The sequence below is a fragment of the Pyxicephalus adspersus genome, chromosome 6 (genome assembly GCF_032062135.1).
Source record: "Pyxicephalus adspersus chromosome 6, UCB_Pads_2.0, whole genome shotgun sequence".
Lineage (NCBI taxonomy): Eukaryota > Metazoa > Chordata > Amphibia > Anura > Pyxicephalidae > Pyxicephalus > Pyxicephalus adspersus.
Genome location: NC_092863.1, coordinates 40,323,881 through 40,351,166, shown reverse-complemented (window position 1 = coordinate 40,351,166; position 27,286 = coordinate 40,323,881). Strand labels below are relative to the sequence as shown.

At 34.8% G+C, this 27,286-nt stretch overlaps 1 protein-coding gene across 1 annotated transcript in view; it reads right to left on the bottom strand.

Annotated features, from left to right (window-relative positions):
• Window positions 1–3,486: 3,486 nt before the first annotated feature.
• The window catches only part of MYO18B (myosin XVIIIB), a 262,438-nt gene continuing 238,638 nt past the window's right edge, over window positions 3,487–27,286 (bottom strand). Inside the window, exons 40-43 of the mRNA XM_072413906.1 lie at window positions 25,835–25,968; window positions 19,428–19,592; window positions 7,775–8,937; window positions 3,487–3,675 (exon numbers count right to left, since the gene is read on the bottom strand). Of these exons, the coding sequence (XP_072270007.1) occupies window positions 3,662–3,675; window positions 7,775–8,937; window positions 19,428–19,592; window positions 25,835–25,968 (1,476 nt within the window). The 3' untranslated portion in view covers window positions 3,487–3,661. The remainder of the gene's footprint in view (window positions 3,676–7,774; window positions 8,938–19,427; window positions 19,593–25,834; window positions 25,969–27,286) is intronic.

Here is a 27,286-nt window from a genome sequence, read left to right as displayed (position 1 = left end):
GTCTGTTCCCTATATATCAAACAACTGATTTCCCATCCCCTGTGACTTACTCATATTTACAGTTTATACCGGTAAGCTCAGACAAATCAAAACATCACTTTCTTTACTGAGTGCAGAGTAGGCATTGGGTTTGTAATATATTGGTCAGTAAGTGTTCTTCCAAGAAAATAACTGCACTTGAGAGACTTAGTGAACATTGGGTTCAGAAGAGGGCATCGTGGGCAGAATAGGTTTAACCTAAATGTTTATTCACATGGAGAAAATGCAGCAGCAAAACTAGGGTTCATTAATAAAAAGATAATGAAAATGCAATGTGCTAAAATATAAGCTAGCACTTTTCTTAAAATGCTATTATTATTACTTGTTTCAGGTCATCAGAAGTTAACTCTTATATAGTCCTTTGATAATAGTGGTTGTAGTAAACATTTATCCCTATGGCTCATTTTTTTTTTAATTGAAGTAACAAAAAGTCAATGAAATTCTGAGATACTAATACAGAGGTGACTATATTGTGATAAAAGTAATCAGTTTTTTTCCCAAGGATAGTTTTCCTTTGGTGAATACTTCTTCATGTACTATGTAGAAAGATGCAGACTTGTTGGTAAGCTTAGCATTGAGTACTGTATATAATACTGTATATAATCTCATACAAAAGTCTTTGTAAGGTGGACCAATATTCATATATTTATTTATAGGATACCTGTACTTATAATACAGTTGTGCCTAAGTTGTTAAGATCTCAGCTGGAGTGCTGCACAGTCCTCCTAAGAAAGGAATTCCAAATGGGCAGCACATTTCCAAAATATTCCTTTTTCAAATATATGGGAACTACTGAGGACTACAATTGGCAACCTTCTGTTATACATACAAGTGAAATGCACCAAATAAAAAGCATTTACCACTTCCAGTGATGTGTGCACAGACCATGGCATTGGAGGGTTTACAAAAAGCCTACTGCTACAACAGCAGCAACTTTTTTTTATAACATATCTGCAGGTGCTTGGTAGTGGGTGTTGTAGATGTGACCTGAATGTATTGGCATCAGAATTGGCAGCCCATGTACCATAAAGAGATCCTGGCACTAAACAATACTATAACATGGTGATTTGATTAGTTCCTGTGCGTTAGTAACAAAGTTGAAACAAAAAATGGAAGCGCTCCCAACCCTAGGGACATACATACAAATATACACAGCTACAATACATGTGCATGTTTAAAAAACATTGCTAATCCATATGGTGTATTACCATGTATGCTAAAATGAGAGATATTCCTAAACTATTGTTATGGTTATACTGATAAACTATACCATTTATTAAAATGCCAGCTATGAACAATTTGAGTAACCATAGTTTATTACTGTTTTCATAGGCACACACAATTTACATGCTTGACATGTATGTATTTACTTAACTAATCTCATCTTTTATATTTAATTTATAGGATTTTTCTGTGTTTGTGTGCAATAAAATGAGTTTGAGTGTATTTTTTATTGAAATAAAAGATTTCAGTTGTGCAAAGTTTAGGACATAAAAATTTGCATTGGCCATCTTTTTATTTTACAGACCCTCTGCTTTCAGAAAATATAGAATGTTTAGGGGTTAACTATTGTTATAGTAACAAAAATGCACATTTTATTGAGTGTTGCACAAAAAAAGAAAACATTCTTTATCACACAGTAACATAAAGACAATACAATGAAAATTAGCAGGCATTCGGAGAAGAGAGCCTGGTGTGACAGTCCAAAATTTCTGAGCGAAAGGTGGCAAGTTCCCACGTATGACTATGTAGTAATAAAACAGACAAGTAACTTTTTTTTTTTTTAAAACTTATGCTGCTACTTTCAGCCATAGCCACATACATGTTGGTGCTAATATTACTTTATTAGACAGTTAACAAATCATTTATTCTAAGGTTAACTGGCATAACGTGTACAAGGTGCTGCCAGGTGTATTGTCCTCTGTATCCCCCCTTCCCAGCCCTATTCATTTCCTTGTATACCTGCTATCCAGAGAAGGGCTTTTAATAGTGAAAACCTTTTGAATACTCAGTCCTATGTGTGCCCTGTCTCCTTCTTAGCTGCCAAGAGGAGCAAGAAATAAACTACTTGAGATGTCAAGTAGGAAAGTATTTTTTAGGTTACAAATGATATGATAATTTGACAAGCCTGAAAGAGATGTGACTTAATAATAGAAGTCTTACAAAGCACAGGTTGTATTATACTGATAGAGAGGATTCTAAATTAGAAATACACTACCATACTGTGGCTTGTGTTGGTCTGCTTTGGCATTTTTTGTGGTTCACCTATTCTCTCTCCCTTCCCTTTTACATATGTGCAGGTGTTAGGTGTGGCCAGCCAATAATCTCATCCATTATATACATCCTATAGTCCCTTCTAGGACTATCTTGTAGAGCAGTCATTACTTTGCTGACATGGTTCTATGAAACAGTGCTGCATTGCCACAACACAAAAAGCCATGATGCTATATATTGCCTGACTAAGGTTTCAATTTAAACAGTGTTATGTGTAATGGTATACAGTAACTTAGAGCCATATTGTCTATTTCGTCCAGCACAATATTGTCATATACCATGTAACTAAATTTTCATTCATTCAACTGTATGCTGCCATGTACTAATTTACTACATTCTCATTACAAAGTGCTATATTGCTCCGTGTTCCTAAGGTGCCACTTTGCAGAATATCATGCTTTCATAAGCTAAAAGCTCCATGAGACAGGGTCTTTTTTCCCCACTTTGTCATAATTTGTACTTGTTATGTATGCAGGCTTGTCATCTGAAGCCTCTTTTTATTGTACAGTGATGAGTAATATGTTGGCACATTTCAAATAAAAGGTAATTATAGGATCACAACAAAATAATGCTAATAATACAAGTATACAATGCTGGACATAATGTTATGCAGTGCTATGTTGATATATATACTATTTTTTCAATAATGTGCTCTCATCCTAGAGTGACTGACCTTATCTATATTTCCCCAACTAAATGAAAACTGCATACATTAATTAGTTCTTGGCTGACATATTTCTTTGACCAACCGCAATATCAATCATTCTTTCTTATTCCTGTCCATGTATTTTTAATTTTACCTTTCTGTTTCTAGTTGGCCACCAGGGTTGAAAATTACGAACACTTCTCAATCTGGTAGCATTTAACGTCCAGTAAGAAAAGGTGGAGCGAGGAAGATGGGGACAACATTGTCTCTCAAGAATAAATGACAGTTTTAAAGAACAATATGACCTCTACACAAGTAACAGGATGTGATTAAGGGTTGCCGAGGAATTTAAAAGATTATGCAGATAGAATAGGCTATGGTTGTAGTAAAACTCATTGACTCCCAGAATTTCAGGGTGTCTCTATATATCGATATGATGCACTGATGTGTTAAGTAATCCTCGAGTTGTCAGAATTGTGTGTATGTATGAATACCTTTGCATACCCTAAAATAAGCACACTGTCACATTGAGAAACCTACAGCTTTATTTTTAGAAAGCAAACAAATTACAGAACATTTTTTATTTTCAACCATAAATTCATCTTTACAATCTTGTGCTTCTGGCAAATACATAGTGCAAGCCTTCAACAAAAGAATACAGACATCAAAAGTGAGTTCTTCATCGACCAAGCCCAAGAGCTTTTACTTGATGTGGCCTGAAAGAAAACAGATGAATACAATGGTGAAATATTTACTGTACTTCCCTAAATGCCTTCTGTAATTCTCCACTATATGAAACCTTTCTTTAGAACCTAGCTACCACCTTACAGATTCATACCTAGGTTGGGTTAAGTTGAACACTCATTTTATAAGAAAGTGCCAAAAAACTATGCTACAATTTCAGCTAGATGCTGATACACCATATTTGTATTTCTCTAGTCAATAAACAATATGGTTACAATCTGATTGTACATTCCCTGTAAACTTTATATAAATTTAAGAAAATGATAAAACCTGGGAACCCTTGAAAACAATATGTTTACATATCCAAACAGGTAGACCTAAAACAACTGTAGGATCTAAAGAATGTTGTACAATCCATGTCTAGGGTAATGAGACCTCTGCAATTTAGCTCACGGGTGCACACACTTGCCTATGTTTTTATAAGGGGCTCTCCCTCTCTACTTAAAAAAAAAAGAATAAAGCAACAGGAGTGAGCCGTCAGTGAATCTCTATGACAGGACAGAGAAGTCAGAAACTGAAAGTTTACATTTCTGGCTGGTGTCTAATATTTCAATAAAAGCTTGAGCTACATATTTAGATTTCTTCTTTTTTTTTTTTAGAAAGATCTAGAGGGAGCCAATATTCTACATCTGTTCCTGCCTGGTGCACTGAATTTGCTGAATGAATATAACACACTTTGATGATGTAAAAAAACAGCATTTCTTCTAACCATGCTGTGGATATATAATAAACTTTAATGGAATAATTCTGCTATCCTTGGAGTTGAAGGCACAGAAGTCATACACCACAGCTAATCTGGGAAACTTGAAATTGTAATGGCTGCATCAAGAATTTGCTGCAGAATGAAGATAAGGCTTGGTCTGGCTTTAATTACTACTGTAATTTGGTCACAGCAAATTTAGATGAAAGTCTGTTTGTTCATCAAGTTAGAGCAATTTAATGATCTTAAACATGCATGAAATTGTTCCATCTTTGTCTTTACTCTTGCAATGCCAGGGAGTATTTGTGATAGACATGACTCTCCAAATTGAAGGCAATGTTATTTAGCAATTCAGATTTACTTAAAGGCTATAACAAACAGTACATTTGGCAGAAAACAAAATATTGTATATTAGTGTAAGTCTATCTAAATGTTGATTCTCAGTTGTGAACTGATATGAAAAGACTTCACTTCCTATAGAGGACATATATAGCCTATGTAGAGCTGTACTTGGACATCATTGAGTACACCTCAGTGATGACTCTTTTTGTGAAGCTCCATCTCTTATGTCATGTGATTTTTTTATAGAGATTAAATACAGAGTTTCTGAATTAGATCACACACATTAATCATATATTATGAATAAGTAGAAAGACAGTTTAAAGCAAACTCTTATTTATGTGGTTATCTACAGACATGGAAGAGATATAAATTTTCAAAATTCACAAGAGAAGAACCCGAAATCTCGGCTCTTTCTAAAGAGAGTAGGATCTTGAAAGCCAGGCTGCCTTCTAATTTAAACAACCAGCAGGTGTTTCTAAGCTGGAAACTAAAATCCAACATGTATAGCGTTCACAAATGAAGTCAATAATCAATAATTTTACTTTATAATAAAGTGAAATAAATAATATTAATAAAATAATAATAAATAAGTTTACTATAAAATAAAGTGAGAGCATGTTTTAAGGCTTTTGTTGGGAACATCCAGCTTGATGTTCATCACTGGTGCACTTTATGTTCAGCATCTGAAGATGTGATAGGTCTGTCATCTGTCATTTAAATTTTAACTTATGGAAACATAAAAACAATTGTCATATATTATACAGTCTGACACTATCTTAGATGGACATAAAATTTTAGATGCATGTAACATAAGAAAATAAATAATTAACCTCTAATACTTTTTAAAGCTTCCTTTTCAAAGCCACTACACAAGTTATTCATGCAAGGCTTTCCTTTAAAAAAAAAACTGTAGACACGCACCCTTCCTTATGCTTATGCTGAAAAATGATCTCCAGAAGTCTGCTGGGAAACCAATTGTTCTAAGACCATCATTCTCCTTTGTCATTTGCAGTTCTTACGGGTTCCTCCTACTAATGTTTAGGTTCTTCTACTGATCTACTAGCTTACACAGCTAGTAAATAAACCCCATGGCAAAGCTTGACATTTCTGGGGAATGTTGTATCCAAGGGTTTATTCCAGGAAGCCAAAATTACCATAATTGTTTTGTTTTACTAAATGCACCGGCAGTTCAGCTACAACTAACATGGCATGCAGTGTGGAACCTGATACCTGACAATGATGTACATTACATGTAGGACAGTAGTTTTCATTATACCAAAAGCCTGGTTTCTTATTCTAGCAAAGTAAAATAAGGTATAACAAGCTGTAGGCTTTAGACTATAGCATTCATGTATGCTGTTTTAGCACTATGAGTTCTGCATTTTTTAAAAAGAAATATGAATGTGTTATAGATTGAACACTTTCCAGTTTAACGCTAGTATTTAGGTGCCCACGAGCCTGTGCCAAGTAGCTGAGCTCAGTGTTGGCTAATGAGGCATGTAGCATGGCTTTTGTCAGCCAGCTTCAGATAATGAACCAATTTAATGAGATGGATAAGGAATGGAAAATATCAGTCAGGTGTGACACAGAATGGTTTTGTAATAGAAACAAATATTTCTCCTAAACTTTTTAGTAGCTAATATCAGTAAAGTTGTGTAGACATCACATTATACTTCCATTTAATTTCCTTGCTCTCTTAGAAAGTCACCACTCATGATATATGGTGTACTGTGAACAGAAGCTCAATGGTTCCCCATTCAGTATGCTGACCAAAAGTATTTCTTTTAGGTTGGCACTTTCATTGCCTTATAGAAAGTTAATTTTCAGATCAATCTTGCTATAAAAGTCAGCCCTTTTTAACACTAAGGTTGCAAAATGACTGTCCAAGCTTGGTGGTCTTATTAGGTAGATTCATAGGCAAAGACATCAACCTCCGGCAGTAATCAGGGAGACGTGACATTCTTATTGTTTAGTGCAAAAGCACTGTTGTGGCCTAGCAAGATTGCTTTCTCTAACAATTCCAACACAGCTTCAATTTCTACATAAAGAACAGCAGAAACCATGCATATTAAACATAAAATGACAACTGGCATGGTGAAACATTTAAAAGAGAGCAATGGAATCATAGTTTTTGTAATTATCATTAGAGTTCTTGTTCCATTAATCCCATACCGTTTTGGGAAGTTTTGCTTCTCTTGGTATTTCTTGTTAATATTTTCTTTTTAGCCTTGTGGGGAATACATAAAACATAGCTTTTTCTAAAGACAACATGTCAATAAAGGAAACACTTAGAAACATATAACAATGTTAAAGATAGAGCTACAGTAAAAATTATGGGTTAAACTTCATGGACATGAGCTGCAACATTTTCACAATTTCTTATTTTTGCTCATTCTTAGCAACTTTGATTTAATCTCGTTACTACTTTTCCTAAGACATTTGCACATGAGCCAACTGCAAATCTGCAATTTAATCTCTCAGTGGCAAAGAGATTCAACCACTGTTCCCATAAGCTTTGGGATTTTCATAACTTATTTATTAACTATTATACTTATTAATTATTAACTATTTGGCCCTAGGTAACAAACACATAGGCCCTGATTTATCAAAGTTCTCCAAGGCTGGAGTGAATACACTTTCATCAGTAAACCTGGGTGATCCAGCAAACCTGGGATGGATCTGGTCCAGGGTTGAAAACATTTGCTAACAAATAGCTAATGACTTTTAGGAAATCCATTCCAGGTTTGCTGGATTACCCAGCTTCACTGATGCAAGTGTATTCTCCCCAGCCTTGGAGAACTTTAGTAAATCAGGGTCATAGTGCCTATGTCTATTAGTTTTGATAAAAACTCATTAAGGTTTTGTAATCTCTTGTTAACAGGCAAACTCACCCATCAGCACATTAGTAGAGTGTTTTACAACAATCCTCTTTATCATGTACAAATTATACTGTTACATGTCCAGTGTGCAGGTTCTCAACACTTAAAAATAACTAAAAACAATTTACTAAAAATCTTTTTACAATTTACCTTGTTCTTCATCATTTTTCCGAAGATATTTCATCATTATGCTATTTACATCATCTTCTTTGCCTTCTGCTTCAGGCCTTTTGTTTTCTTGTGCCACCTCCAATGTAACTACTTTGCCAGAAATACCTTCCCCTTCTAGTCTTTGAGCACGTGGTCGACTTTTGATGCTATCTGAACTTTTGCAAGAAAAAACAGATCCAGACGAGGATGAAGAATCTGACAGATTTCCTAGATCTTCAATGCTAGAGCTTTTCTTTAAAGCACTTTTTAATACACCTGTGGAAAGGCTTGGTTCACTTGTGGGTAGCTCTCCAAAATGGACACTGAGTGGTCGCTGACCTTCTTTTTTGTCTTTGGAATATCTAGACAAACTTAAGCTTGATTGAGACTTTCTTAGAGCAGGCAAGATGTCATCGCTGTCATCTGGCAATTTTCTTTCGTAGTTTAGACTGGGTACTTTCCAGTTCAATAAGCTGTCATTGTTTTCGTGATCTGCCAGTTGTGGAAACCTCCTGTTCTGGAACACAAGAGATTGGTTTCCAAAATCATTTTCTGCAGCCTCCTCCACTGGTGTTTCAAGACATTTCCTCCGAGGCCTTAGCTTTAAAGAAGGAGCACCATCTCTACCTAAAAGAGGAGGTTGTTGGAGAGATTCATAGGAGCCAAATCTTGCCATACGTTTTACCGCAGGTGATAGTGTGGGGTCAGAATTTTCAGAAGGCAAGCATCGAAGGCTTGCTGAACGGGTTAATCCTTGACCTGATGCAGGTTTGTCATCTGAAAGCTTTCCTAATGCAATTGAGACATCTTCCTCTTCATCATCATTTAGGCGTGTACATCTTCGGAGAGAGGAAGCACCAGTTGTACGATAAATTGGTAATGAAGATGTTTCATCTAAAACTAGGGTTTGATCTTTTTCAATTGCCCTTTTCTTTCTCACTTCTTCTAAAAACTCAGAAAGAGCTGATGAAGAACGTGAAAATGTATCTTCTGCTGGAGATGGACGTCTTCTTCCTAGTGTTGGTGTTATGTTTCCTTTGTTAACAACTGAAGTATTTGTTATATTTTCTTTTTCAGATGATAAGATGTTTCCATGTTTTTTTGATCCTAAACTTAGAGATGAACTTGGCCGGTTGGCATCCTCATTATTCATATCACTGTGCCTGGAAAACATGAAAAGAGTATTATTTTTAGCATTTTTTTTTTATCCATAAATACATAGTTCTAGACACTACAAACAAGCACACTAGCCAAACTAAGTGATATACAAGAGCACTCTGCAACCCAAACCTTTTTTTCTAGTTTTGGGGACAGTAGGTAAATTCTGCCTAAGAGACGCAAACAAATTTGAGGAAATCTAATAAAATGAGAATTCCCCTTTTAGACACTTTTCAGTGGAACAGGTCTCTGTACTGGAAGATTTTCCCCTATTATTACAAATAGAGGGAATTTCCCCAATGGTAACACAGACACCAATAATGTCTTTATACTACCCGCCAAAAACAGAAAAATTTGCCTGGAGAAACACTTTTTTTTTGCAGACCAAATTACAGTAATACCTTGCTTTGGGTAAAAACACCAGTACCCATCCCGTGGGGGAAGGTTAAACTAGGTAATGCAGGTCTTTTTTATAAAATAGCTGGATATGCATCTACATTTAGAGGATGGGTACTTTGCTTTAGGGGCATTTGGGAGCTACTTTTCAAGACAAAAAACAAGAAAACATGGAAAAAAAAACCTGTACATTTTTTTCTGGTCATGAACAAATTTTGATCAAACAAACCTTCACTTTAAGCATCTTAACTTTCTAAAGTCTATCCTACTGTGTTCCCATATATCCATGTTTCAAATGAATTGGACATTATATTGGGAAGACCTAATATACAATGTTCAGATTTTTTCCTAAAAACTGAATGAATCTGGATTCAGTCTTCATTGTTTAAAATTTTCTTCCTGTGGGTCTTCAGCTGTCTTGCACAAGTTAGGTGTGTTGGTGTACTCTCAAAGAGGATATGGTTATCTCCTGGTTCTTGTGTTTTAAGATGTGAATTCTTATAAACTGCATACCTCCCAGCATGGAAGGTAAAATAGTACAGAGTATGGGGTCACATTTTCAAAGGTAGTTTGACGAGGCAGTGTAGCTTTAAGTGGATTTGCAAATGAATGCAAGAAAAACCTAAAAGCCAAATTATGTCTTTTGTGCTAACCAGATGAACTAAGTGCTAGGAAATACATATTTCAGATGTAACTTTTCTATAAGGATGATGTTTAATTCCACACAGTACCATTTTTGGCTCTCACAGTGGAGCTCTGCCTTTTTTTGCAATGGTTGGCTCCAATTCTTTTCATGTTTCAGTCAGATTATATCTGACACCAGTAACTTCATTGCTCCACTTCCTTCTGTGGTTTACTATTGTGCAGTTTATGACATAGCTTGGAGGCATTCATACAGTAATAAGCTTTACCTTCAATTAATGCGACAAAGCTAAAATGCAAGCTGTACACAATATTACCAGCAACAAGAAATCGTGTTTCTGTTGGTGACCAGATCTCCTTTTAACAAGGTTACTAGTTGATATGTCAGCAAGAGATTTTCCATTGCCAAATACTATCATTCATCTTCATTACAGTGTGTTTGTAGCCATATTGGATGTAGTTTTACTCATCTTAGAAGTAGTGACTGCTTTTAATAGAAGTACATTGCAATGTATTACCTAGATTCAAGGCTGTAGGGCACTCTATCAGGTATCATTACTTGTAATGAAAATATATCTCTAGCTTTAAAAGCTGCATGCAGCTAGAGCAGAAAAAAAGTCCTCCCCACCAACTCACAACCCAGATTAAGTCTAAATCCATTTTGCCACTTTACATGCAGCATTTTATACAATAATTATAAATTGTGTTTATCACAGACTATAACGGTGTTGACTGTTTCTTTAAAATTTAGCATCTTTCCAGTGGAAGTTTCTAGGGGAAAGATTATACATGAATCGCCACTGTTATTTAAACGTTGTCATAGGTTTACAACTGATCAGTAAAGTGTGTTTGCAGCAATATTTTGTAAATCTACCTTCAAAAGGTGATATAAATGCACACAGGCAGCTGGTTCAATGCTTTTTATCCAGACCTGCTGAACAAACGTTGTGGATTCTCCAGGGAAAAGTTTAGTACGGACAACACAGACTGTATATGTACCAACCATCTTTCTGCAGCCTCAGTCTCTTGTGTGAAGCTTAGTCTGAGTAAGATGTAACAATGATATTAATGAATCAGATCTTGGTAAGCCAAGAGAAACCATTTAAATACTATTTGCAATACATTTTTAAACACGCAGCATTGAATATTGTACTATAATACTATTCAATTTTTTATCCTATTTTTTTCAGTGGGGGCAGAAAAAGGCAGTAAGAAGCGTTTGTTCTAATTTATTTCCAGCTATTTTCTGCTGGGCTGCATGTAAAATGAAAAATAATTTACAATCTGCAAGCAGAATTAAGTCAGTTTGTGACAATCAGCCAAGAAACGCACGCTGGAAACCAAAGGCACACATTTTCATGAGAAAGAAGGCGAATTTGCCAGCTGGATTTTTGTAGAAATGAGAGATACAGCCTAAGCTGATCAAGGAACATAAAGTGTTTGCTTCACTGTGGATTGTTTTTAAGAAAGCTAAGAATATTCTGGTTTACCTTCACCATGCACAAAAATAAAACATATTAGGCTGGGCGTAAAAGAATGTTTAAATTTATTTTCTAATACAAATGCATATATCAGAGCAATGAACGTGTTAAATGTTTGAGGGTTGTCATAGTGTAAGAAAGGATTGTGGTTTTAAAAGTTATCAGCCTCCATTTCATCTGTGGCTGATGCCTCCCTTGGGAGAGTTCTTGATGGATACTACCGAGACAGTCAACTGCCAAATATTGCTGTGTAAATACTATACTGTTACATAATACATGGCTAAAGTACTCTGGCTTGAGGACATATCTTTTTTATTTCATTGCTGTAATATCAGAGTCATATTTATTTATGTATTTTTTAATAAAAGTAGAGTGGTGTACTACACAAATAAACAAAAACACATTCTGTAAATGGAAATTGTTCATACTGTTCACAGGTAAGAAACGATTTAGGAACTATTTTACATGAATCTGTCATTGATCAAATTTAATATTGATATCTTGTATCTTCTGAACATTGCACTCATCTTTAGACTCAGAACAATGCATCATTAAACAGAATCATGATGCTTATTTCACTTCTTCCACTTTCTAATAATGTTAACATTTTTCCCTCTCTTTCCTGCCATTAATGCACCAATGTCAAATGACCAGAAGGAGAAATCCTACCAGGTCCTGTATGGACTCTTCTAAAATCTAGAGGCAAACAACGTCACTATCGCTGCTAAGAAAGCCAATACCAAACAGAGATACCTAAATGTACAGGATTGTCTGGCTGTTGGAAGCCAGAGTTCAACTTTAATGACTTGTATAAAATTGATAACTCATACCAGGGTAAGTGTTTAGGTTCACCCCACGTTCCACTTTAATTAAACACATTTAGGTAAATACAATTTATGTGATAATCATGGATAATTGTTGCTGTATTTCCTCAGCTAAACCTTTGCATGAAGAGTCCTGATGAAAAAACAAGCATTCCATTCAGTTGTTTTATCCTGTGAGCATACCAGAGAGAGGGGTAAGGCTCATTTAGGAGCTTACAGAGGACATGAGGATGCATTTGTCATGCTGGTTCTGAGTGGAAATAACTTGTGAAGTTTCAGCTTAGATACTTTTCTGCTCAGGGCATCATTAGGCATTTGTCAACAAAGTCTTAAAGTCTGAACGGAGAAATTGCATTTCAAGCCACACATATCATCCTCCCGATGAAATAAGTCATGTTTTTTTTTCTTGATTTCATGGCAAAGGATAGACATTTATGGTGATTTCCCAGCAATAAATATGAAAGCCATCCATGAATACATGCAGCGTTTTGCACATCATTCATTGATTTTCAGATGTGCAGTATTTATTCAAGGGAAGGAATACTTTTACTAAGCAAGGGCAATGCACAATGGGGCCACTAAATGAATTTTCTGCCTGTATGTCATAGTGGATTCTAATAGTTAGTAAAGAAACAACACAAGGGGAGTAGAAAGCTGATGAGCTTATCCTGCCTTGTATTTCCAGCATCAGTGGTTCCTCCTCCCAACAGTGCTATCATTAGGTATTATACTAGCTCTTCAGTAAGTGAAAGGATAACTGTATTTTTTGTAAAAAAAAAGGTCTATTTTTTTAGGCTTGCACAGTTATAATAAATCTAATACTGACTTCCTAAACTTTAGGGAACTATAGTAGGTAAATCTTTACGCCAAAGGCCACCTATCTCCTTGAAAACAATCTTTATCTATTGCCCCAAAACTGACACCAAGCCTAAAAATAGAGACATGACTTAATGTATCATCTATGAGCATGAGGAAATGGTTAACATTGCCTTTCCTGTTGTGTTACAAAGCAAGCTTACCTAATAGTATAGATGAGCTGGGTTTTGTATGACTTCTATAAAGGACCCAACAACTATAACCATTTATGTTTTTTGGGGTTTTATTTTTGGGGCTTTATGAAATATTCTAATAACTAATCATGTTGAAAATGATCTCATGGAGGATGTGGGCCCTGTCAAAAAGTCCATTTGGAGCCTAAAAGTTAAATACAGTGATACTTCTTGAATATTGTTGTGGTATACAAAAATGCAGTCAGAGAAATTTGGTTAAGTATTTTTTTTTTAGCTAATAAATGTTTGTACGTTTGTATAAAGGTAGTTGAAGGCAATAATTGAATATTAATATAAATAAATATATATATATATATATATATATATATATATATATATATATATATATATATATATATATTTATATATTTGGAGTTATTGACATCATTATTGCATAAAAAATGGTGGTTTTATAGTCAATTCCAGGTGGGATCATTTGAATTAGATGTTTATAAATAATTCACTGCACAAGCAAACAAAATATGATATAAATACATTTGCGTTAATAAGAATTCTACATCTTCTGATAAAACTACAAATGACCAATCCTGGGTGCAACACTCTCAGCTCTGTTTGAAAGGGACCAAGTAACAATGGTCATCCAAAATATTAAAGCATGTCTAATATTTTATATGTCTTGTTTTTATTAAATATATAGTGTATGGTGTTTTGGTGAATTTTTAACTGTATGTTATAGAGAGCAATAGAGCACATCATAGGTTGCATAGAGAGCAGGTATGTACCAGTACAATACTACATTGTTCAACTGTAACATATTCAGCAGAAAGGACAGGGTCAACAGAAGAGGTCACAACAGAGAAGCAAGATACAAGACAAAGGTAGAAGTATAGTCATTCCATGCCCAAACAAGAGCAAAGATAGAGCCAGTACAGAACCAAATCAGTTTAGAGTTAAGACCAATAGGCAAAGGCAAACTATCACCAAATGTTCCTAGGTCATAATACAACAGGTCATAAGAATAATCAAGGACACAAGAACATTAACTTAGTTATCAAGAGGTAAAGCACTATATTCCTATATTTAAGGAAAGGTTTTTAAAGGACGCATCTGTCAGGGCTGGCTAAAATATTTATAACCTAAATCCTTTATGGTTTAAAGGAAAGTATAAAAGCTGTCTGGCTATTAGACTGAACCCTCTTTGAATAATTGTTAGGAGAAAACATCAGATTTTTCATTGATTTTAACGATCTGCAAACCAGCTCTGGGTCCCCTTACATGTTTACTTTAATAATCATTGCATCTTAGTATAACTAATATTCCCTAAACAATGACTATGGACACTTTTTATAAATTTGAGAAATGGCCTAATAAGTATGATTCTTGAGGAGTGGGTACATTGTAACAAATGTCAGCATTATATATTTTATTTTTTTTTCTGTTTACATAGGATCACAGAAAGCTATAGAATAGCAAAGAAAAAAGTGATGTGTGCTAAATTGTAAATCCAGCCTTGGCTATAGTGGTTTAAATAATGCAACATTTTCTGCCTTTGCTGGACAGTTGATTGTGAAATATGGTAACGTAGCTTGCTGAACAGACCCCAGCTTCAACAGATTACCAGTTAAAGTAAAAGGCCTTCACAGACTGTTATATTCTTAGATAAACTATATGAGTATACAAAGAGCCCCCCCTGCCCCTGCCCGGCGTCTCTGGTGACATCCAGTCATACATTTTACATTTTATTATGCTCAGCTTTTCATTTTCTTATTTATTTTCATAGGTTCTGCAGTGACCGTACTAGTACAATACAAGCAATCTGAAAAGCAAATAGAGATATTCATCTTGTAAATGTAGGCTCCAAGTTTGAGTCATAATAAAATGTATTATTCAAATTAATTTCACATGAGCTTCAAGTAAAGTGTTCACATGTGTCACACATGTTCTATTGCAATTTATTTCCCAAGGACAGTAAAGTCTAGTTAAAAAAATCTTTTAAAAGGCTGAGCAAATGAAAAGATAGCAAGCTAGCTAGATAGAAGCTCACACTATTAGTTGTATTGAACTGTGCAGTTCAAATTTTCATTCTTGCTAATATACTTTAGATATTGGGGGCACATGTCTTTGTTCATTCAAGTCTTTGTTGATTGTCCACATACATAATTGACCTTAGATAGAACCTACATCTGAAGTCTTCATATAAGTCGACTGACAGCACAAGGCAGTGTGCATTCTATACAGATTCACAATATAAATGTCATATGATCTAGATTAGACTACAGAGTGAGGAGCAGTCACTTGCAGATATGTGAATCTTACCCAATCTGATGTGCCCGCATCATCCTCCCTGTCCAGAGCCTCGCAGCATCATCAGCCCCCCTTTAGCCGTGCAGAGGTGTGCTTTTACATCATCCCCTGCACTTACTGAAGGTTGTGCACAACTGATGAGAATTTTAAAATATGTCTTACAGATAAGAGCCAAAGTTTTAATCATGTCCTGCTCTCAGCTGCTAGTCTTATTAAAACCTCTCTAGTTCCAGACTTTAGTTGCTAAATCTTCAGCTTGTTTACTGCTACTTGCCCAGTGATATTCTGCCTGTTCTTACTGGATACTAACCCCAGCTTGACCTAGACCATTGACTATGAGTATTGCCTGACCCTGGTACCGGATCCCTGGCTGTCCCAGCACTAAAGCCTTATGTTCTGCGCTCCCCTGGTGGGAAGAGCCTGGGGGTCATGACTTGGTGTTCTCCTTACTATAAAGTAGTCCAGGGAGGAACTTGGAGTTTACACCATGCAATCCTGCATCACCTGCCAGGGGATTCAGCCCAAAAAGCAGAATTACAGTGACATGTAAACCAGTGTTAATTTTTATAAAAATTCATGGAGACAATTTAAAGACGAAGCCAGTCTATAAAAGTTAAGTGATGAGCAAATACATTAACAAAAAATGTTTAATATAACAAGATAAACATGTAACTATACTGTGCATTAAAATGAAATTTTAGCTTTTCTAAGAAAACATCAGGAGAGCCGCTTTTTATTCTGCTAATGATACGTACCTGACCCTCATGTTGAGTCATGTAGCTTTAATATGAGGAAAAACAACCTAAATTATTATGCTGATAAGTGCTTTACTCTGATGCCTACTTGCTCTGGGTCTCCTAATTCAAGTATTGAACCAGAGGATTAGCATAAAAACCAGGCAGTTTGTTTAAAAGAGGTCAGCAATGTCAGCCCCCGCATTTCTCTTAGGAGATGTTTACTTAGGTAATAACTCAAAAAATAACTAAATTATTGTTAATATTTCTGCCAAAATAGCTCTATATTTACCTTACCAAAATATGTACAATTTAATAGACATAACAACTGAATACAGTGAATAAACAAGTATGTATTTTATAAATTCCAAAATAAAAAAGTTTTATCTGAAATTACGATTGAGTACAGGGATTTCTGTGAAATTGAATTTATTGTGAAATTATTGTTTTTTCCATCAGTAAGATATTGCAAAAGCAGAAATGTCCTATATATGCTTATGGTTCATTTAGTGTTCTTTATAAAGGAGTGAATCGGTCATTTATGGAAACATTCCCCTGGTGGAGAGTTTCTTCGATACATGTGTTTTAATGGCAGTTATTGATTTATTATTTCCACCAGGGAATGTTTCAGTGAATGTCAGATACACTGATTTTGGAAGATGATCCCTTAGTGTTATTTGAATTAGTTTAGTGTGTTTCTTTGTGTATTAGGTCATAAACCATGTGTAGACCAATACAGGTGACTGGATATTTAGTTTTGTAAAATGGCGTCAGATGACATTAAATTAATCTTCCAAAAAAGGGGCTACCAGGAGTAAGGGAAAAGGTCTCTTCTGCCAAAAACATGTACCTCATGGTGGAAAGGACCTTTTGTATATGTTGAGATTAGTTCCACTTTAACAGGTGGGCTGATTTATAATAGCTCTCTAGGGCTGGAGAGGAATGGATTTCTTGAAAGTAATTTGCTATTTGTTAGCAAATGTTTTCAATCAACAGGTACAGGACCAAATCCATTCCAAGATTGCTGGATCAGCCAGCTTCACTGAGAAAAGTGTGAGAAAATCTTCTCCAGCTTTGGAGAGCTTTCATAAATCAGGCCCAATGGGGCTGCCACAGTTTAGTAGTGGAAGACACTTTTTGGGTTGGCAAATTATCTTGGATTTATGTACCCTATGTATCAGTATGTTCACTAATACTAATGTTTGGTATGTATTTACATAATTATGTGACCTTCCTATGTAGACATGGCTGCTTTTTGTTTGTAATTTAATATTTTAGCAGACTGTAGATTTGCTTCTGTAGATGCTTTTCAGTTAACATAAGAAACTTCTTCACTATCTGACATTGGTGTCAGAGACAAACAGGCATGGAAAGAAACCTTTCTCAAACAATTCAGTAATTCTAGTACAGAAAAAAATGATCACTGTAAATAAAAAAATATATTCTTTAATGTAGTATCACAACCCCAGGACCTTTTTCTACTAGTATCCAGCTTAGGCATGAAATATAAGCATATATATATATATATATATATATATATATATATATTTATTTATAGGTATATGGTGAACACCTGCCGATCTGAAGAGACTGTGCACAATTTGCGTAAATAATTAGGCAATTGGTTGGATCAATCTATGTGATAAATATTTATGGCAAAAAGGTACATAAGCCTACCCAATCAAGTAACTGATTGCCAATACCAACAACCAATACAATAAAGCTATGAATCTACATTACACTCAATTGTCAAACAATACAATTAATTGATTGATCAATGAATGCCTTGTGCTATCTTAACATTTAGTAACATAAAAAAGGAGCCTATATAAGCAATCAGTCATTTAGTTAAAATAAATTTTGAACTGTGGATTTTGGATTTTATGACAATAGTATTTTTTCTTTTGTTGTGATGGTTAAGGAGTTAGAATAGGTTTACTGCTTCAATGAGGTTAAAGTGAAAAAAAAAAACACGTGCTTAGGCTTTGTATACTAAAGTACATATCAAACACAACCAGCAAAAACAGTTACATTTTTTTTTTAATTACCCACACAAAGTATGTGCATTGTGAATATAGTAATCTTCAGATTTTTACAATAGAGGCACTCAAATCATAACTTGCTTAATATGTAAACAAACACCAAGTGCAGTTAGAAAATGACCAAAACCCTGCATAATCTTGGAGGAAAAAAAAACTTTACGGTACATGTACAGGTAACGGTAAAGGAATGGCTTGTTTTAAAACCCCTTACAGATTTTATGAATATGTTCTTCAGCTAAAGATAAACGTACATTTAGTGTAAGGATTCTGTTTGTTTTTCTGTTAATTTGTCTTTCAAGTACTTAAAAAAAAATAGAGCTTAAAAATAACCTAACATAAAAAAAAAACTATAAATGAGAAAAAAAAATTACCTAGCACAATTAATGCAAGCATTTTAAATGATAATAGAATCTACTAGTAATAGAAAACTAATCATACAGTTGACAAAATAATAATTGCAAGTAACAAAATAATTTATTGTTTTAGGTTAACACAGAACTTCCCTAACACTACCATGAAGTCACAGATAGCAGGAATGTTTATTTAGAGACTAAACTCCTTAAATTCAGGACACTTCCAGTTGAAAAGAGAAATTAGATTTAAGGACAGGTATAAAGTACTGCAAGGGCCACCAGCTTGATTGCCTGAATTGTACACTATATCAATGACAGGTATATTTCCAAAAAACATGCAGTTAGGTAAATAGGCTTCCCCCCAAAATTGACCTTGGACTGTATTAGAGACATATGACTATGTTAGGGGCATAGATAGTGAGCTCCTTTGAGGAACAGCTGGTGACATGACTATGGACTATGGACTATAATGCGTAATATGTTAGCACTATATAAATACTGTGTAATAAAAATAATATATACACAGGATATCTGAAACTCAGAGTTGATCTCAGATTCCAGTCCGAGGCCAAATGAGCCCAAATCTAAATCAGAAATGACTCTGACTGGAACTTTCAAACCACCTTTACTGGCTGTCATGGTGATCATTCCATTGAAAATAATAATTCACAAAAAAGTTAGATAGTATACAGTAGCCACAATTCCTTACCGTAAACTCTGAACACTCAATATATCAGATGTCGATTGTCTTGACAAACGTCCACATGCGCTGCCTCCAGAAGGTGATGCCCAGCTCGCTGAGGATCCTACCCAAGATCGGACACTCTCGGTCTCCCCCATACTTGTGATTGAGCCTATGGTTGACTCGTTGTCCCTAGAAAGAAAGTGAAGCCAAGACGTGAAAACGTATAATGCATTGAGAAATGACTAGCCATGAGTGATGAAAATTTCCCCCAATGCAAGCAAGTTAGATTGGTAAATACCAAGACAACTTAAGTACATTATACATTTGCAATGAATACTGCACAATTATGTAGGTGAATCCAGCTAACTGGACTGGAGATAAAAGTACTAGGGAGTTATCACACAGAAGACAAGACAACAGCACAAGTGACTACAGATTTGGAAAATGTATAGATTATACATATTAGATGTTATTCATAAACTAGCCTACAATGTTTGTAAAACAACAACAATGAATGCAGATTTGTAATTACATTTCTAAATGTGATTCTTTTGCAATTATTGCACTTCTGTCAAAATGCATAGCCAGAAAGGTAACTGCTGTTTTAAAGTTAAGCTCTACAGCTTTCTACACCTGCCTGCTCACTGGAGCCAATTTTATTGGTGTTTTATTGCCCAATTAACACGCTGGAAGTTGGTGACAGCTATATCACAAAATATTGTTGTAACCTGCAGTTATACAGGTATGTATGTGTGAATCAGACTAACTTTAAAAGTTAAATAGTTTGCACAGCTCTATCCTTTTTTCCTGAAATAACTATAAATTTAGAAAATAAAATAAAAAGAGAAAATTGCTAGGTAGCAAGTGACATATACAAACATTAACCAGATGCCAGATGCCAGATGTATTGACCGGTGCACTACAAAGAAATGAGGGCACCACAGTATCACAGGGCTACAAACTGTAATAATAAACATGGAAAATATAACAATATTTCAATAAACAACAAAAATAAACTTCAAATAAACAATAACCAAAACATAACTAAATCATAACTTCTGGTGTTTTGTTATGTTGAAGATAAGAAAGAAGTATAATCCATACAGGATAAAAGAAAAATATAAATATAAAGGGGTCATCTGGAGCTGGTTACAAAAACAATTAAACATTTCAAGTAATTAGGATGGAAAGAATGCACGCTGTGTACTGAGGGACAGCACAGAGAATGAGCTAAGAGAATGCTGGTGATTTATCCAAACATTCTATGCATATTTTGTGAAAGTTGATAGAACAGCCTTTATTGGCATAAATTAAGTTTTTTACAGCTGGGTATCTTGAGCCCAAAGTTTTACTTACATAGATTTAGGTGTGTTAGGAGACATCCAGTGAAGAACAATTACTTCTCTCTTATAAATTTATTATTGAATAGGAAATTGCAAAGACAACTGCACTTATATGCATGGTTACTTTTTCTTTTACTCTTAGGTCCTAAGGTTAATCCTAAATAAATATTTTGTATTATTTGTATCTCCACTTTGAACAGGTTTCTTAGAATGAATTCAGTCAATGAACAGAATACTTCTCCCTAAACATAAAGATTTTCTAATTTGTGGCTAAGTATTGTTTGTTTCATTCTTATCACGTTTGTAATCAATGCATGACAATAAATACTTGTTTTAGCGTTTTAAATGTGGTGATTGATACCAACATAAATGCTTAAGACAAGACCAAATAGAGTTAAAGCTGCAACTAAAGTTCCACATTTTGCAATTAGACAGGGCTTTATTGCAGAAAGGCACAGGTGATGTCCTTTTTGCAACAAAAGGTAGCCAGGATACCTGGCAAATCCCGACATGGCTGCCGGGACTGACTGAACACCTGTACACCTGTGTAGAGGTTACATCATATTGGTCTAGTCAATCAGGGTGGCCAAAGATAAAAACAAAGAAGAGAAGAAGAAAGATGATAGCTCCCTGAGACAGAACAGGGACAGGTGAGTATAAACAGATTTTGATTCGCTTTAGGTAGTATGTCCTGTATTCATTAAAAGTGACCTTCACACCAATGGCACACAGGGAGTTAGGTGTGTTTAGAAGTCTTTGCAGATCAGCTGGATCATGTGCCAATCCCAGTGTTCCATTTTTAGACAAACTGTTTTGCTCCTAATTATTCATGAGAATGTTTGTTTCTTTTAGAGGGGTGAAAGTAAGTTCTGCATTCCCTTACTAAATCTGACATTCACTGACATTTACCAAACATTGGCTGGTGAGGAGTCATTCACCGACAATAAAAACATGGACCTGGATTTTTTTCAGTCACATTATGTTTGGAGAATGTCATATTCACTGCTTTATAAATAGACCTGTTAAAATGATATATTTAACAAATATGTGTTCTTTTTAATCCGAGGAAAGCTGAGACCATTAAATGTAATTTCAGTGTAAGTATGCATTTATTAATATAAAAACTATTGCTATAACTATGTTATAGGGAGGTGATGGGTTGTACCGTCTGATGGAGTATTAGGCTGTACAATCAGAAAGTCTGCGCGTACAAAAGCTTTGAGACAAGTAGAAAGTCTTGGGAGGCATTGCATTCACAATTATGGATTGTTACCTAACCTACTGCCAAATGTTCTGTTAGCCAGTGTAGGTATTATTTGATACCAATTTCCTCCAGTAAACCTGTCCTAGCTATAAAATAAGCATCCAAACCAGTCCCTGTATGGCAATACTTATTGATAAAATTTTTATTTTAAGGTCAAGGACCCTGTTAAAACCTCATGCTGACACTAGAATTTCACTAAAGCCAATAGTTCATTATCGTCCTGGGCAAATATCGAGGGTTAGTCCAGCGCTCTCAGAGGTAAGACACCCCATGACACCTCCTGCTCATCTTCTTCCCACCCCTCTACATAGAACAGAGCATTGCCCATCTGTACATTGCTTGTTTGTTCCTTCTGCTACTGAAAACTATCGCTAATGATCATTTCTAGGAGCAAGTATTCAGCATCTTTACGAGTCCTAAGTTCCGCAGACAAGATTGGCTCTAATTTATACTGTTTCCATGGAACCCTGTTTCACCTGTGTGGTTGTATGACAGTATCTCCCCCGCTTGAGGGTCATCATCTCCCCTGTGTGCTGGTTCCTGCAGATCTAAGTAAAAGGCTGTCATTTCATCTGCAGAGTGTCTTTTCTTTACTAATATGAATATGTGCAGTAGTTTCGATCCACAATACCATCATCCTTGAAAGTATAGGGCTATAAATGAAAAAGAGCATAACCATTTCCTTGTCCATAGCAAATTCTGTTTGCAAGAATGCCTCTGGCATAAACCATACAATATACTTTGTGTTTTAATCCTAGAGTTGTTGATGCAGCAATGTGTCAACCTCATTTTTTCATTGTGCTTTTCTCTTCTAGTCTCAAGAAAATCTGGACAGCAGAGTAAATGGGAAAATAGTTTAGACAGCGTGAGGTATTGATAAAGTTCTGCAGCATGAACACTGCCTGAAATTGCTCACAGTAACTAGAAGTCAAAGCAGATTGTGCAATAAATGAAATTTGACATGCAAACACAGAGCTTTCATTGAACCACTGAGCAATTTATTGAAAATCTTTAATCCATCTCCTGGAGGCCATTGTGCTCAGAAAAAACATGAATGAATTACTTTAATCTACAAACATATTGAAGGTGGCTTTTTCTCAGAACATCAGACACTTTTTAGAGCTTTTCATTTTTGAGCAGGATCATGCAGCATGAAGCTGCTGCTGCTTAGGTAATGTACCAACATCTTATGGGGCTTTTGGCATTCAAGTTGCATAAATGCATCTAAAAAAAAAACACACACTATATACGTGTACACACTTGCAAAATTATAACACACTATAATACATTCTAATGCATTACCGCAACTCATAGATCTGCAGCTTAACTATTACGTTTGCACTTTTTTGATTTGATTTAACACATTGTATATAGGTTTTAGTTTTAGTTCTATATAAGTCAACTGCATCTTAAAATATCACTGCACACTATACCACCTTCAAATAAAATTGTCTTTTAGTGTTTAGAAAGATTGATATATATTACCATTAACAGTATTTCATGTGTGTGGATGTGGGTGTGTGTTACTGAAATGTTTCATTAAAGGATAGAGTTGGTGGAATGAATCATTGGGGGTTTTGTTCACTTGTTTTGTTAACCGGATTGTATTTTAATACCAATTTCTGCCCTTTGTACCCTCTGTTACACCTACCTGACCCCTATTCATTTGTATGTTACATATTCCTTGGCCCTGTACACTGGTCTGTACAGTAGTTTTACTTTTGGCGACTGCACTCTATGTACTTTGCACTCTATGACACTTTGCATTTTACTGCCCTGGGATGCATTGCTTTCAGAAACCATTCACAATAAATAGCATTACAGTGCATGTAAAATGTACCAAAGATGTGTTAATGGGCCTTAGGGGTTCACACTTGTCTGTTACTTTTTATGTTTACAATCAATGCATTAGAGAACTAATTCATTTTGGACAGCCCCTACACCACAGCCAAGTCAAAACTGCAATTGCAAATGTATGATAATGCTCAGATGCATTTGGACTCATTTGTTAGAGCTCTCTAAGGCTGGAGAAGATACACTTTCATTGGTGAATCTGGTTGACCCAGGAAACCTGGAATGGATTTCTTAAGTCATTTGCTATTTTTTAGGAAATAATTTCAATCCTGCATGCCTAATGTGAATTGTGTACTTGTTTACCTCCTTAATATTTGTCCAATAAAAATATTGAAAGAAAAAAAATGATCCTATAGTCCACAAATATTGTGTTCTGTTATAACCAAAATTACATCAGTCATAAATATTGTTTAAAACTTTAAACAGGACATTTCCTGTCCTGTAGACTTAACATAATGGGGCTGATTTATTAAAGCTATCCAAGGCTGGGGAGGATACACTTTGATCAGTGAAGCTGGGTGATCCAGCAAATCTGTAATGAAGTTCTTCAAAGTCATTTGCTATTTGCTAACAAATGTTTTGAATCCTACACCAGACTCATTCCAGGTTTACTGGATCTCATAGTTTGATTGTCTTAGTATGATAGGGTTGCAAAATGAATGAAACAACTCAGCAATGCACACATTACTAATATAGTAAAAGTGCAAACATAGCCTTAATAGTTTTATATTCTGATCAATGCAAGGTAAATATGCATCACACTTATAGATCAATGTAATAAACTTTGCAGAACTTAAGATAACTTTTTTACGACTCAGTGTGTTATCAATCTATATCTGAGCTGAAGGTATAAATATTAATCAGATATGAAAAACAGCAGCATTCTACAATATGTGCACACTTAGTTATTTAAATATATCCCAACTAAAGCAATGATGTTATTCAAAGTTGATGCTGGAAAAAAAAGAGACCAAGCAACCTTAAAATATTGCTTACAATCTCAAGCAACCAACAGCAATACTTTTTTCAAAGATTTGCAATAGATTTTCTATTAAATTTGCAAACGTTAGAACACTCATATTCTTCTAACACATACAGGATTTCATTTAAAAAAGTGCTGGTGACCTCATTTGGCTCCAGCTGTTAGGCAGTTTCTTACTATGTTATTGCTATGTTTTTTTTGATTGAATGATTGAACCCAAACTGCGAGCGTAGCCTGAGAAGCAGAGATGGGACATTGCAGTTTTCTAAACTAGCAAGTTGGAATACAGATCATGTACTACTAGTTTGCATTCTGATACTTCTTCAGATAAATGTCAAAAATTACAATGCCATATGGCATCTATTTTGCTTTGCATACTTCTTGGTCACAGAGATCATTAATATTAGCCCAACAAGTGTGCATAAATTTACTGATAAACATTTAGTTTTATTATTATCTACACAACAAACAATAATAATTTCTTGGTTTAAAACATAGAGATATTTATGCAGAACAAAAATAATCTGATGTAAATAACTAATAATTGAAACTCAACCCTGGGCACACTTGTTGGGCTAATATTAATGATCTCTGTGACCATTAAGTACAAAAATAATCTGATGTAAATAACTAATAATTGAAACTCAACCCTGGGCACAAAGACTTTCGTTTAAATATTCAATGCAGAGTGCAGAGCTTTGGGAGGGACTCCGCAATCCAACTACTTTTAGCATGTCTGCAAAAAAAAGGAATGAGCCAGATACAAGACCAGTGAACCTGAACAAGGAAAAAGAGAGCAGTAGTGACTGGTCTTTATAAATGGAAACTCCTGCAATCAGTAAACACTTTAATGCTGGATTATTACACAAAGCACACCATTGTTTAAATAAAAATACACAAGCCTCTGATATTGAGACATTATTTGCATATCCTATACTTATTTTAAAAAAAAATATTTGATAATATATAACAGTGTTTTAGAAATTACCTTTCAGTGTCACTGTCATCACTTGAATCAACTTCCTCCAACGCTGCCTGTAGGTCAGCAATACGTCGAATTGAAGTCTCTAGATCAGCCTGCAGAGTCTGTCTCACTGCTGAAAGTTCAAATACTTGGGTCTCCTATAAAAATGAAACATCACAACAATTATTACAGCTACAAGGAAGAAATAAGTTCTCAATTAACAGGGACATTAACCTTTGCAATAAGTACACATTATGATCTCCCTTGTTGACAAACAGGTACCCTATATGAAGATGGTGATTTAAAGATTGCTAAAGAGGCCATAATGAAAAATTTGTCAAGTAGCAATGTTCACAAACAATATACAAAATTACATTCATATATAATTATTAAATTGGACATTTTCCACTACATTAATTATTCCATTATTGTACTTGTTACAATTTTTACAACTGCTAATTCCTTGGTCATGAAAAAACAAGTAAAACATAAGTGACATCTGTACACTCTTGGAATGCAGCTCTATACAGCATAAACACTAACTAATATATACCATATATACAGTTAAAACAAGCATGTTACATTTTATTTTATTTTTTTTTGCATACTAGGTTATTGGTTGCAGTGGGATCTGTTCTTTGTTTTGTACATTATACAGTTCTGCATTTATTAATAAAAAGTTACATTTTTATTTGAAATCAGTTTATGAAAATATAATTTTCTTTTATTCTTTTTAATCTTTTGCTCAGACTGGTAGAGAAAGAAGCGACACGAGAGGTAGTCAGTTATTGTACAGTGCTGAAGTGCTATTAAGTAATGTACAGAGATAAGGTCATCAGTGTGCTATGTCTCCTTAGGCCAGGAACAAAACTTATAAAGAATTACCTAACTGCAAAAGAAAAATATTAAGCTATGCTAGTGAAGACTTTGAGATGTACCATGATCGTGTAAATCTCATAATTGAAAGGACACAATTACAAATTATTGGGCAAGTAATATAGTTCCCATAGATAAATTTTTAGCAATGTAGGTAGCTGTTTCCTTGGAGCACTTTCAAGATTAACCAAAATCCATCCCCCCTTCCTACAAGACTGGAGAAGATAGACTATCATGGGCGAACATGGGTCATCCAGCAAACCTGAATTTGGTTTCTAAACCTCCTGGGTGGTTCAATTTAGATTTATTTGTCTAAAAACGGTATACTGTCTTTCATGAAAATGTATTTTACAGTATAATAGTATTAAGTATAGTAATAGTATGAGTATAATAAAGTTTGAAACACGAAATCATGTCAAAATAATAAATACATTTTTAAAAAATAGATTTATTAATAAACCTTGACATGATTTTGTGTTTCAAACTTTATTATACTCATACTATTATATTATACTGTAAAATAAATTTTCATGAAAGACAATGTACTGCTTTTAGACAAATAAATCCAGTGTATTGCATTCGATACAGTTATTTTGTATT